The 13,572-nt window shown below is 48.8% G+C and overlaps 1 protein-coding gene across 6 annotated transcripts in view; it reads right to left on the bottom strand.

The window, feature by feature from the left end:
• The window catches only part of CACNA1B (calcium voltage-gated channel subunit alpha1 B), a 185,180-nt gene that overhangs the window by 142,820 nt on the left and 28,788 nt on the right, over positions 1-13,572 (bottom strand). For all 6 annotated transcript variants that reach the window (XR_014140250.1, XR_014140249.1, XM_081804041.1 and 3 more), the window contains 3 exons: positions 7,053-7,144; positions 5,688-5,840; positions 4,244-4,434 (listed from right to left, as the gene is read on the bottom strand). Coding sequence is in view for 4 of the 6 variants with exons in the window: in XM_081804041.1 (XP_081660167.1) it covers positions 4,244-4,434; positions 5,688-5,840; positions 7,053-7,144 (436 nt within the window). In the remaining 2 variants the exon portion in view is untranslated. The remainder of the gene's footprint in view (positions 1-4,243; positions 4,435-5,687; positions 5,841-7,052; positions 7,145-13,572) is intronic.

The raw sequence follows: 13,572 nt of genomic DNA, 5'->3' as shown, positions 1-13,572 counted from the left end.
AGAGGACTCTATCTGCCATCCTCATTCCATACTGCCTTCTCCTGAACATTCCAAGACTTTATCCCCACCTCTAACACTGCTCTTGTCAAGTTTAGCAGCATCTTCCTCGACCTCTCAGCAACATCTGACTTGGTTGATCACTTTTTTTTTTTTAAGATTTTATTTATTAATTTGACAGAGAGAGACAGAGTGAGAGAGGGAACACAAGCAGGGGGAGGGGAGAGGGAGAAGCAGGCTTCCCGCGGAGCAGGGAGCCCGATGCGGGGCTCGATCCCAGGACACTGGGATCATGACCTGAGCCGAAGGCAGACACCCAACGACTGAGCCACCCAGGCGCCCTGGTTGATCACTTTCTGAAAACTTTTTTCTTGGCTCTCCTTCCGACACAGCTCATGGTGGTGTTCCTACCCTGCCTCAACGGCTCCACCTTGGTCCCTTTTGCCTGCTCCTTCTTTCCTACTTGGCTTCTGAATGTTGGAATTCCACCAACAGCCAAGTTTGGAGAGGGCTCAGTCTTTGCCCTTCTTTGCTTCTCCTTCTACAAGCTTTGCTGAGAAAATCACATCCTCTCCCAAAATGTTGAACACTATCCATGACCTCAGACAGACACCCTCAGCCCTGCCGTCTCCTCTGAGGTCCCTGTCACATACCCAGCTGTATACGCAGCAACTCCCTTGAATGAAAATAGTTCTCTGAAATGTTATGTGGCCAAAGCAGAGGCCTTGGGCTCCACTACTACTCCACTGAAACAAAACTGAGCAAATAACCTCGCTCCCAAGTCTCCCTTCTCAAGAAAAGGCACCACCTCTCCCAGGGCTGAAGTCACATCCTCTTTGGCTCTTCTTTCCCTCACATTGCACACCCAATTGACGAGCAAGCCCTCCCTGTGCTCAACACACAGCCTTTGCACCCATATATCTGAACACCCCTTCTTCAGATCTTTATGTAACCAGTACGGTGGACATATGCAAAACCATATGTATCTACTCATAAACCAACTTTATTTACCTCCTACTGTCCCTTTGAACATACTCATGTTCCTGGATAAAATTTGGTTAAGTCCTGTGGCTTTTCTGATAACTCCTGGGTAACAGGAAGTTCTAAAATCACTTCAAGTAGAAAACAGTCTCAATTCAGTGATTAAGTGTCCAGTCCCAGGTGGCAATAAACTACTTAACATGCTTTGCACTGAGAATATCCACTCTTTCAGCTGCCTGCTGCAGCTGGCGGCTTTCACGGGGAGATGGGGCATGGTCCCTCTTTGCCCCTCCACACCTAACACTGTTCCTTCTTCCTCAGCTTGCTGTTGGGTTTCTGACCCCAACACCCTCCAAGCAGGGGAGGGGGAGGAGGGGGCAGGCGAGTTGTGCCATGCGAGGCACTGTCCTGAGATCATCTCTTCTCTCTGTGCCTGACAGAAATTTCCTGCTGACTTGTCTCCCACAGGCACTTCTCTGGGTTCTTTTAGGACCCATTTGACTTCTCTTACTTTTCAAAATGCAGGCAAGGCACTTCTCCCTCAGTCGGAGAACTCCCCCACCCACCACTGCCAGTTTTTCAGCAGTCAATCTAAACAGATGTTCTCTGCTGAGACCTCATCATCCCTCTGGTCAGAATTTAAATGGGCTCCAGGCTGCCCACTACCCCCTGGCTACAGCTGGTCCATGAGAAGCACTCACACATCCTCCTCCCCTGTTCCCAACATCAAGTGTTCTCTCCATCTCTCTCCGTCCGCCCCACTGCTGCGGGCCAATGGCTCCTCCCTCAACATACAGGCACTGTCTTGAGCCTCCACATTCAAGGAGCATGTCTGAAAGGGCCATAAAAGCCGCACTCACTGGGCTGGAGGAGAAGGGTACGTTCTCTCTCCAAAGAACCCCCTTTAAAAACCCTGTCTGATTTGCAACAACCCTCCCTGTTAGTGTGGACAGTGGACCAAGATCTTGGCCACCTGCTCTGGGCACCAGCCTCATAGCTCACCACAGTCATTGTGTCCTGGTGCCTTGCCAAACCCCCAACGCACAATCCCATAGCGCCTGTATGTCTGGCTTCCAGACCTTGCCAGGCCTTGCTTTCACAAGGTTCTCTAACTCATCACTCCTTGCTCCTCATCCTCCTTTGTTGTCTTCAAAACACTTGCCATTATTAGACCTTTACTGAAGGCCTCCTGCTCGCCACTGTACAAGGAGTATCTCAGGGAGTGCCCAGAGAATGGGTTCCATGGAAATATGTGTCTGATGAATCCTCTGTGGCTCTCTTGACCAGTGCCTCCTGCCCCAGGGTCAAGTTCCTGCCCAGCCCCTCCCCCACAGGGAACAGACCCACCAGTCTGAGTCACCTGGGCCGATGGCCAAGTCCCAGTGGGCACCGAAAGCTGCAGAAACCTGTTTTGGCAGTCCTTGTTCAGGTGGGGTTGGCAGGGATGTGGCCAGCTCAGAGCTATTTTTAGGGTCCGTCTTTGGGAAATTATTCTTTGATTGGCTGCAGGAAGAGAACAGCCAAGCTCCTCATAACCACCTTTGTGCCCATTCCTCTTTTCCTCAATTAAAAAGAGCCTGTCACGAGACACGACCCCCACTCCAAAGAGGGATCTGGTTCAAGGGACTTTGGGCCAGCTTTTCCTTAACTCCTCATCTTCCCTGTGCCGGCTCAATGAGCATTTACCAAGCATTTGCTGGACGCCCAGCCCTGAGATCTACCTGGGTCTCTATGAACCCAGGGAGAAGGCACAGAGCAAAGGGCCCCAGTCTGTCCCTTTCCTCCCATCCATCACGCCACCAGACTACACCACCATCGTTTCCTCCCCAGGCTCCTTGAGGCTGAGGAGCATAGGGCTCCAGGGGCTGATAGCCCAAACCCCACCTCAGCTTACAAGTGGCAGGCTCAACATGAAGTATCTTGTACTGCAGGGTCCTCCACCCACAGTACCCATGCAGAGCACACTCTAGCTATCCAGAACACAGCCATCTACTAGCTGTACCTTTCCAGCCAAACCTTCCAAGACTCCTAGCTTGTGTGTACCTTCTTTCTCTACCTCCCAAAACCCCTGAGGGCCTAATTTAACTGTGCTCATGCCCTGGCGGCTCACAGGGCTATGGGGGGTGGAAGGTAGCTAGGGCTTTTGTCACACAAAAGAAGAGGCAGCGTTCTGCTCAAGCATTCAGGGTAGAGCCCTCCAAGAGGAGCTTCAGGTGGAGGGGAGGTGGGGGAGCGAGACGGGTCACCAGGCAAGGGCCTTAGACCAGTTTCTGTCCCGGGCACCAACCCAGACTGCCACTGTGATGGGCAGGTACTCTAATGGGCAAGAGGGTCAAGGGCAAACAGTCCCAGAGAGACGCAGCAGAGAAGACAGAAACGTGCAGGACACACGCCCTGACCCCAGAATCCCAGCGTCATCAGAGAGGTCTCCCTCCACGCCGCTCCGTGCGGCCCTGAACCCTGCCCTGCTCTGTCTTCACCCCACAGCCTAGGGACAAGGCGAGGCCAGCAGGCTCCACCTCCCCTCACTCCATCCAGAAAACGCAGCAGGCATGGTAGCGCTGGTAGTCCCGAAGCTGCTGCTAGTCTCACGGCCTTGAGCAAATTAAACAAGCTCTCCATGCCTCAGTTTCTTCCTTGTGTGATGGGGTTCTTTTTTTTTTTTTTTTTTTAAAGATTTTATTCATTTATTTGACAGAGAGAGAGAGACAGAGAGAGAGGGGACACAAGCAGGGGGCGTGGGAGAGGGAGAAGCAGGCCTCCCGCTGAGCAGGGAGCCCGATGTGGGGCTCGATCCCGGGACCCCGGGATCATGACCTGAGCCGAAGGCAGACGCCCAACCATCTGAGCCACCCAGGCGCCCCTTGTGTGATGGGGTTCTTGAGATGATTCTATGAGTTAACAGGGATGAGGCCCTTCACGCAGGGCCTAACTCGCAACAAGCTTGCAGGGAGCCTGAGGGTCATGCTGCGGCCGTCTCGACCATCAGCCATAGCATCTCTGGAAGTGTCTGCCTGGCCCTCAGTGTTACTTTCAGACGAGAAGCTGTCCTGGAGACTCTAGGACCAAGGTCCAGAGTTTGAGTGGACAGTGATGACAGTGGGCCCTTGGTGGAGCCATCCGAAGGAAAGGCCTATAGTTCATCCTACAGTGGACAAAGGAGCTTGGGACTGGGCAGAGGCTCGTAGGTCAGGAACATCACCCCAAATGAGACCCCAGGAGCTCCAGGGCCCATCCACAGTCCCAGAGCCAAGATGCAACTCACGTTGTAGAGGATGTCAGTCCAGCCCTCCATGGTGATGCACTGGAATACCGTCAAGATGGCAAACAGGATATTGTCAAAGTTGGTGATGCCAAAGTTGGGGCCTGGCCAGTATTCCCGACATTCAGTGTCACCCTCACACAGCCGGGCTGGGGCCTCTTTGCCACAGGGGAAGTCACCCACTGGATCTGGATCTGTGAAGAGAAGAATGAAGCACAGACCCTGAGCCCAGAAACACCAAATTCTCCAACCCCTGCTGGGATTCCTGGGCTGTGGAGACATCGGGGCGGGTGGGGGGTAGGAATCAAGCACCAGTGGAAATCCTCCCTCAACTTCCCACCATCCCTCCGTGCACCGACTTTCTCCCCGTGCCTGCAATCCGCCTTCCCCTGAGCTCAGACCACTCTTCCTCTCGACTAGAACCTGCCCCTCACTGTTTACTTATTCACCTGAAAATCAAAAAAGACAGAGTCCTAACATTCAATTCTCCCGCCCACTACCACCCTGATTTCTCCCTCACAGCCAAGCCACCACCAAGACTCCCGACATGCAGATCTGCCTGTCACTCCGGGGCCAGTACCAAGCTGGAGTCAGCCCCTGCGGTCCCTGCTCATCAGGCAGGTCAGCTCAGAGCTCAAGCCACGTGTGCCCAGAGGCTGGCGGGGTCCCGCCGCGCCCAGGCCTCACTGCGCTGGCCCCTGCAGAGTCCATGTGCTTCCACCAGCCCTGATAGGAGGTTTTTGAAAATATGAATGATTTAAATTTTAGCAAAAGCTTTCTCTGCATCGATTGAGATGAACATATGGTTTATCTGCCTCACTGCAAAATACACCCAGAACCCAACCCGTTCTGACCACCTCCCCAAAACAGCCTGGCCACAGCCACCATCTCCTCTGGATGGAGATATTAGCCTCCTACTCGAGCCTGTTTCTGCCTCTGCCCTCCTGGAGCACTCAGAACAATGAGATGACATCACTCCTCATTCAGAGCCCTCCACCACCTTCCTGACTTCTCTCCGAATAAGCCTCAGAGTTCCCACCACAGCCACGGAGCCCGCGTGATTTCCCCTCTGTTCTCTTTGCTCCTCACTCTGGCCTCTGCACGCACTGTTCCTTGTAACTGGAGCTCTCTGGCCCGTTGGCCACCCAGCAATCCCCCTCACCGCACTCTCATCACTGCTAGGTGGTCACCTCAGGAGAGAGGCCTCCCCTGGCTGGTCTCTGTGAAGCAGGCTCCCAAACTGTTCTATTGCAAATTCTCCTTCTGTTTTTCGCTGGAAGTTACTACGATCTGTGATCATTGTGTTTATGTGTTTCTTCACATATGTGTTTTCCAGGTTGCGGTGTGTGTCCCCAACTGGAACATAAGCTCCACCCCATTCACCTGGCACCTAGGGCAGGGCCTATCTCCAGGATGAATGAGTCCGAGGGGCACTGCCAGGCCTCACCTGTGCCGTTGGGGAAACAGGCCTTGTGGAATTTGCCCATGTAGAACTCAAGGCCGATGATCGCGAACATAAGGATGGCGAAGAAGAGAAGCAGCCCAATCTGCAGGAGTGGAACCATGGCCTTCATGATGGACTTGAGCACCACCTGCAAACCTGGGCCAGAGCAGCCACAGCAGGGCAGGTCAGAGGAGAGTGGGCAGTGCAGGAGCGTGGGTGGGGGTGTGCGCAGACCAGCCAGAGCCTGGGCTGGGCAGCACTGGGGGTCCCGGGGCAAGGTGCTGAGTTGGGAGCCCTCAAAGTAGGGAATGGAGCAGGGAGTATGGGGAAGCATGAGTCTTGGGGGAATAGCATGTGCTTACAGGAGAGTCCTCAGGGTAGGGGACCAAACGTAATTCTTGGAGGGAAGTGGACAAGCAATGTCCCAAAGCAGAGGAGAAGCAGTGTGTGGGGTGTCAGAGTATGAAGTCTGGGGAGGGATGTGCACCTATGGAGGGCTCTGGGTGGCAAAGCGAGAGCAGAGAGTCCTAAGGGGAAAGGTGAGGGGGTGCTGGGAGAGAGAAGCAGAAGATTCTGGCGGCTGAGAGCAGGAGATCTTGGGAGGGAAGTACAGGAGTTCCCAACAGGCCCAGTTCCTTAGGGACCTGAAGCAAAGGACCCGCTCACAGGAGTGCTGGACCACTAACCATGAGGCATGGCTCTGTCCAGGCCAAAGGAACTCAGCACACAGAGGAAGCTCAACCCCATTGCCTCCTTCCCACCTGGCCCCAGCTCTTAGATACAGGCCTTTGCTTTCGCCTGGCAGGGTCGCGGGGCAGAACGGGGGCTTCCCTGAAGTGGCCTCAGGGAGTCACAGCCCTAGGTCCCTGCCCACCTGGGGCTCTGAGAGAAACCCAACACCAAGGTAACCCTGGCCATTCTCCTGCCCAGGCTTGGCTCCTTGAGCAGCTGAATCCAGGAGCATGTCTTAACCTGGCCTCAGTTGTCCATGGCCCTGCCAAGCCTGATCCAAGACAGGTGATCCTTTGCAGCCTCTGGCTATCTTCTCAGGCATCCTGCCCACCACATTCTCAATCTCTTATCTGTACTTTAACCCCAGAAAAAGAAGCAAAGAGCTGGAAATATAGCAGAGAATGTGAGGAGAAGCAAAGCTTCCAGCTGGGGAAGCCAAGTCAGGGCAAAACAACAGGGCCACTTTCTGGGCCTCTTCACACCTGGTTCCCGGGGGTCAGGAGCACTGAGCTTAGAGTCACCAAAGCCAAAGGGGCCACTGGTTAGGGCTTAACTATGTCCATGGCCATGGTGGAGTTGGGGGAGGAGGTTAGTGATCCAGGTAGGCTTGGGCCTAATTGCTCTTGCCAGACTCACTCGGAATCCCAGACACCAACTTCAGGGGCCTGAGCACGCGCACAGCCCGCAGGGTCCGCAGGTCAAAGTCAGTGCCAGCCGTGGCCAGGATCCTGGCAGGAAAAGAGAAGGAGGAAACTAAAGGCTTCCATATTCAGGTGAGAGAACACATGCCCCACCACCCCATGTCCTGTCTCCCAAGAACAGTGACACCATTTTGCCTGTGTCCTCCACTGTCCAAACACAGGGCTGGCACAGGGTATGAGACTTGCCAGGCAGGAGGAGGCAGGGACTCAATTCAGACGTCCCCACAGTAATGTTAGCAATGGCTGTTTCCAGCATGACCATCCCTCCAGCTCGAAGGAATCACCCTGAGAGGACACTTGGTCTCTGGCGCCTGGCCTGGCCTTGAATCTGCCCTCCAACTAAATCCAAGCCAGAACCAGGTCCCCAAACCAACCCCAATTGCACTGCAAACAGCCTCATAAGAGGTGGTGAGGAGTGGAAACAGGGGTAAAACAGAGGCTGAGGTTCCTGAGCAGGCACCACACATGCCCTTCTTCACCTTCTCTCAGGAGAACAGTGGGGTGGGGCAGGGAAGGTGGAAGAGAGGGTTCAGGGGACTCAGGAAAGCCATCATAATCAGTTCCATTAGCAGAAAACATATTCCAATGTCTCCCATTTCAAAAAAACAAAAGATCTGATATCCACCTCTCAGCACGGCACATTTCTCTGCTCCCTTCACACCAAAGCTCAATCAGAGTGTCAGTCCTGGGTCTCCCCACCACCGTATCTTCCTGTCCCCATTAGGCTCTCACCCACACCACTCCGCTGATATGTCGTTCGAGCCTGTGTCTTGCCAACTCCGGAGGTCAAGTCTCCCTCTCTAAACAGTTTCTTCTCTGTCCTTTGGTCAACTCTCTCATTTCCCTCGAATTCCTCAGGAGCCCCTCCAGGTCTCGACTGCCACCTTTGTCTCGTCCACCAGACTTGAGAAGTGGATGCCCTGGGGCTCACTCCCAACAGGATCTACGCCATAGCTCTGAATACCACAGCATGCTTATCACTCATAACCACACACCTTTAACTCAGATCTAGAACTGAGGACTCACACATCCAGCTGCCTTTTTAACATTTCCACTTGGTTATCAAAAAAGTGTATCAAGCATTATATAATTAAAGAACTATTTTTTAAGCGTTAATGTTTAAAAGTGTTGAAACATGTATTTCAACACTTAGAAAGTCCAGAGCTGTTCCATTGTGGTGACTAAAAACTTTGATTCTTACCCCCAGCCTTGCTTCTTCCCCCATACCCACTCAGGGAGCACTATTCATCAATTGTTATTTCAGCCAAAATCAGGGATTCACCCCTGACTCCTCTCTTTCCCTCACTTTACATTCAATGCACCAACAATCCTGGCGGCTCTGCATCCTGGACTCTTGGTGAAGAAGGCTCTTGAGATATGTGGCAGTGAGAATAGAAATTGAGATGGAACTATGGTCAAAATAAGATGAAACTCTCAGTGGAAAGGAAAAGAGAGGCAACCAAAAAATAATCTATTCAAACCAAAAGTCCAGAGCACATGAAGAAACCCAATGCTATGAGAGACATTCAACTACCAAAATTGACTACTGGAAGATTAATTTTGTTCAGATGAAATCAACAAATTATGAAACAAACACAGCCAGAAACAGGTAGGTATTTTAAAGACTAGCTAGTTTTGTCAATAAACAAATAGTTATTAAAATAATATCAATAATAATAATAATAAATTACACTCTGGGCTGAAGACACGGTTTGAGAGCATTAATGATTTGGAAAATAGTACAGAGGCTAGTACTGAAGAACTCAGCCACAGACATCAAAAAACCAAAGAAGGAACATGAGAGAGAAATTGAGCAAAACAGAGGTTAGATCATATGCCCAGCACACATCCAGTGTGAGCTGTGGAAGAGAACAGGAGAGATGGTGAAGAAGCGACATTTGATCCATTTACAATAGTATCAAGAAAGAATGAAATACTTAGGAGTAAAGTTAGCCAAGGAGGTGAAAGATTTGTACACTGAAAACTACAAAACATTGCTGAAGGAAATTAAACAACACTAAACAAACTTAAAGACATCCCAGAAACTAGAAACCTTAATATTGTTAAATGTCCACACTACCCAAGCAAACTACAGATTCAATGCAATCCCTATCAAAACTCCAATGACACTTTTTGCAGAAATAGAAAAATTCATCCTAAAATTCACATGGAATCTCGAGGGGGGAACCCTGAATAACCAAAGCAATCTTGAAAAAGAACAAAATTGAAAGACTCATATTTTCTGATTTCAAAACTTACTACAAAGCTACAGTAATCAAAATAATGTGGTACTGGCATAAAGACAGACATACAGACCCACAGAATAAAACAATAACCCAAAAACAAATCCTCACACATACAGTCGATTGATATTCAATAACAGTGCCCACACCATTCAATGGGGAAAAGACAGTCTTTTTACCAAATTGGGCTGGGAAAACTGAATATCAACATGAAAAAAAAAATAAGTTGGACCCTTAGTGTATATGGAAAAAGTACCTCAAAATGGATCTTTGCTTATCTAAACGTAAGACCTTAAACTATGAAACTCTTAGGGAAAAAAATAGGAGAAAATCTTCATGGCATTGGATTTGGCAATGATTTCTTGGATATGACACCAAAAGCCTGGGCAATAAAAGGAAAACACATTGGACTTCATCAAAATTTAAAACTTTTGTGCATCAAAGGTCCCTATCAAGAGAGTAAAAAGGCAACCTACAGTGTGGGAGAAAATATTCACAAATCATTTGTCTTATAAGGGATTAATATCCAGAATGCATAAAGAACTCCTACAACTCAACAACAACAAAAACCCAATTTAAAAATAGGCAAAGGACTTGAATGGATATTTCTAAAAAATAAAGATACACAAATGGCCAATACGTACACGAAAAGATGCTCAACATCACTAACCAGTGGGGAAATGCAAATCAAAACTACACTGAGCTACCATCTAACACCCATTAGGATGGCTAGTATTAAAAAAGAATAGAAATGTTTAAGTGCTAGTGAGGATGTGGAGAAACTGGGACCTTGTGCGCTGTTGGTGGGAATGTAAAATGGTGCAGCTGTTGTGGAAAACCATATGGCAGTTCTTCAAAAAAGTTGAACGTAGAATGACCATGTGATCCAGCAATTCCACCTTTAGGTATGTAACAAAAGAACTGAAAGCAGGGTCTAAGAGATATTTGTTCAGCTCATAGCACCGTTACTCACAATAGCTAAAAGGTGGAAGGAACCCAAGTGTACATTAACGGATGAAGGGAGAAGCAAGTTATGGTATTTACATACAGTGGGGTATTAATCAGCCTTAAAAAGGAAAGAAATTCTAACAGAAGATGCAACATGGATGAACCTTGAGGACACAATGCTGGTAAAATAAGCCAGTCACAAAAAAACCCCACAAATACTGCTGATTCCACTCACATGAGGTACTTAGAGCTGTTAAAATCATACAGACAGAGAGTAGAATGGGGGCTGCCAGGGTCTGAGAGGAGAGCTGGCAAGTTAGGGTTTAACGGGGACAGAGTTTCAGATTTGCAAGGTGAACAGAGTCCTGGAGACAATGGGTAGTGTTGGCTACATTTAACACCACTGACTGCACTTAACAGTGACTCAGATGCTTGGGGCGCCTGGGGGGCTCAGGCGTTAAGCGTCTGCCTTCGGCTCAGGTCATGATCCCAGGGTCCTGGGATCGAGCCCCGCATCGGGCTCCCTGCTCAGCGGGAAGCTGCTTCTCCCTCTCCCACTCCCCCTGCTTGTGTTCTCTCTCTTGCTGTGTCTCTCTCTGTCAGATAAATAAATAAAATCTTAAAAAAAAAAAAAACAGTGACTCAGATGGCAAAGTTCATGTTCTTTGTGTTTCGCCACAATTTTATCTTATTTATTTATTTATTTTTAAGATTTTATTTATTTATTTGACAGAGAGAGACACAGCGAGAGAGGGAACACAAGCAGGGCGAATGAGAGAGGGAGGAGCAGGCTTCCCGCTGAGCAGGGAGCCCGATGCGGGGCTCGATCCCAGGACCCTGGGACCATGACCTGAGCCAAAGGCAGACGCTTAACCGACTGAGCCACCCAGGCGCCCCTCGCCACAGTTTTTAAAAATTAGAAAATAAAGAGGCCTAATTGCAGAAAGCAAACCCTAAAACTTTGAAACAAACAAACAAGAAAACAGTTCTATGATTGTGAGGTAGGGAAAGGTTTCTAAAGAAGACATAAAAATCCCAAACCATAAAGTAATAGGTTGATAAATGTGACTACAATAAAATTTAAACTATAACATGGAAGATACTATGGATAAAATGCACATAACTGACACAGAATGTCTCCAGAATATAGAAAGAGTTCCTATAAATGCATATTAAAAATGCAAATAACCTGTCAAAAAATCAGCAAATTGCAAAAGAGAAAAGGAGATGCTCAAAACCACTGGCAATCGGGGAAATTCAAATTACACTACAGAGGAGATGTCATTTCCTCCCTTCACGTAGCCACGTCGCAGCCAAGCGGTGGCGAGCAGCCGCCCTGCGAGCAGAAGACAGAATTGTAGAATCGTTTTGGAGAGCAGTTGGCTACTTCTAGAAAACTTTAAAATGAGCATCCCTGTGACTCAGAAAACCACTTCTAATGCACACTAGACATGTCACACCAACGCCTGCAGAAATATGTGCGGGCATGTTCACAGCCACACTGTTCCTAATAGCGAAAAGCAAAAAAAACCCCTGCAGCTCATCACGGGAGAGAGGAAAAATTAACTGTGGTATCTGAATGCGATGCAATGTTATTCTGTGTAACACAGGGATGGGCATGTAAAATTAGATAAACCTGCCCATATTAACATGGAAAATGTTTAAAACAATGTTAAGGGGTAAAAATGCACGTCACGAAGTAATGACGTATCCGTGTCAATACTGTACATGACTTGTGGACACCCACACACGAGGTGGAAGTTGGAATACTCACACACACATTGGCGTCACAACCACACATCAGGACAGTCGCTACAGGAAGAAGGGGAGAGAGAAGGAAAGAAAGTTCGAGGGAGTGTGTGCAGGAGAAGTCAACTATCACTGCAGCGTTTTGTTTCTCTAAAAGAAGTCTCCAGATGGAACTGCCGATCGACTGGGGATCGCAAGGCAGGGGCGCCTGGCTGTGAACACCGTGAGCGGCGAGCGGAGTCTAGCCTAGGAAAGACGCAGCATGTTCAGCTGCTGAAGGGCACCTGGGAAGCTCCAACGCTGAGAAGAGACAAAATACACAGGACGGACAGGAATTCCTTCCTGCGCCCATGGCCTTCTGTCCACCAGGCACCACGATCCCCACGACAGACCCTGGAATGTCAGTACAAGGGCCTCAGAAGCCGTACCAGCCAGCAGAGACACCTAGCACATGGAAACCGCTTTTGACATGTCAGAGTTGTCGTGGTCATGGGACAGGAAAACAACTTCTTGTTTTTTGATGAAGGTTTCAAATGTTTAGATGCAGGCAAGAATGTATCTGCAATCTTAAGAACCCTAACAACACAAAATCTACCCATGATAAAAGAATGACAGCCGAACGGCAGCCACGAGTGCTCTGAGAGCCCCCAGCGCTGAGGACAGAGGCACCTGCTGTGACCTCACCCTCCGCCGACAAGGCACCCCAAAATGAGTGGGAAGGAAGCCTCAACTTCATTTGTTCTGAGCTCATGGTTTCCTCAGCAGATGAGCATATTTAACCCCTGGGAAGACGTACAATTAAACATGGAAATGTTTATGAAAGTCAAACTTTCTGCATTATATTTTGGGTTACGATTAAGAGAATTTGTCAGAACACACCAACATCCCAAATGTGATTTCATCTAGCATCACATTTGCCCTGTGATTCTAATTTTATAACTGTAACGGAAAAATTGATTTAGACTTGTGATTTTTTTTATTTACTTATTTTTTTTTTTTTATTTGCGAGAGAGAATGAGAGACAGAGAGCACGAGAGGGAGGAGGGTCAGAGGGAGAAGCAGACTCCCCCTGAGCAGGGGGCCCGACGCGGGACTGGAGTCCGATGCGGGACTGGAGCCCGACGCGGGACTCGATCCCAGGACTCCAGGGTCATGACCTGAGCCGAAGGCAGTTGCTCAACCAACTGAGCCACCCAGGCACCCCTAGACTTGTGATTTCAAGTTGAAAACTTAATAAATTTGTAAAAAGTATTGGGACATTTTAACAACCTTATGATTCATCATCTTTACACTTTAATTTACTGGATACACAACACTTAATTACTTAGGAAGATCCAGTTACAGTAAATTTGTAAATGAAATTTTAAATGTTTGACACTAAGTTTGTGAAATGGGATAAAACATTATTTAGAGTCACCTTGAAAGTCACTGTTAAAAATTGCTAAATGTATAAATATAATGCTTTGTAAGCTGAATCTAAAAACTTTTTTCCATTTTACTGAGAAATCACTGGCA

This window comes from Leptonychotes weddellii, chromosome 14 (genome assembly GCF_054177405.1).
Source record: "Leptonychotes weddellii isolate Sample4059 chromosome 14, ASM5417740v2, whole genome shotgun sequence".
NCBI classification, from domain to species: Eukaryota; Metazoa; Chordata; class Mammalia; order Carnivora; family Phocidae; genus Leptonychotes; species Leptonychotes weddellii.
The sequence above is the reverse complement of the archived record's forward strand: the minus strand, read 5'-3'. Positions and strand labels throughout refer to the sequence as shown.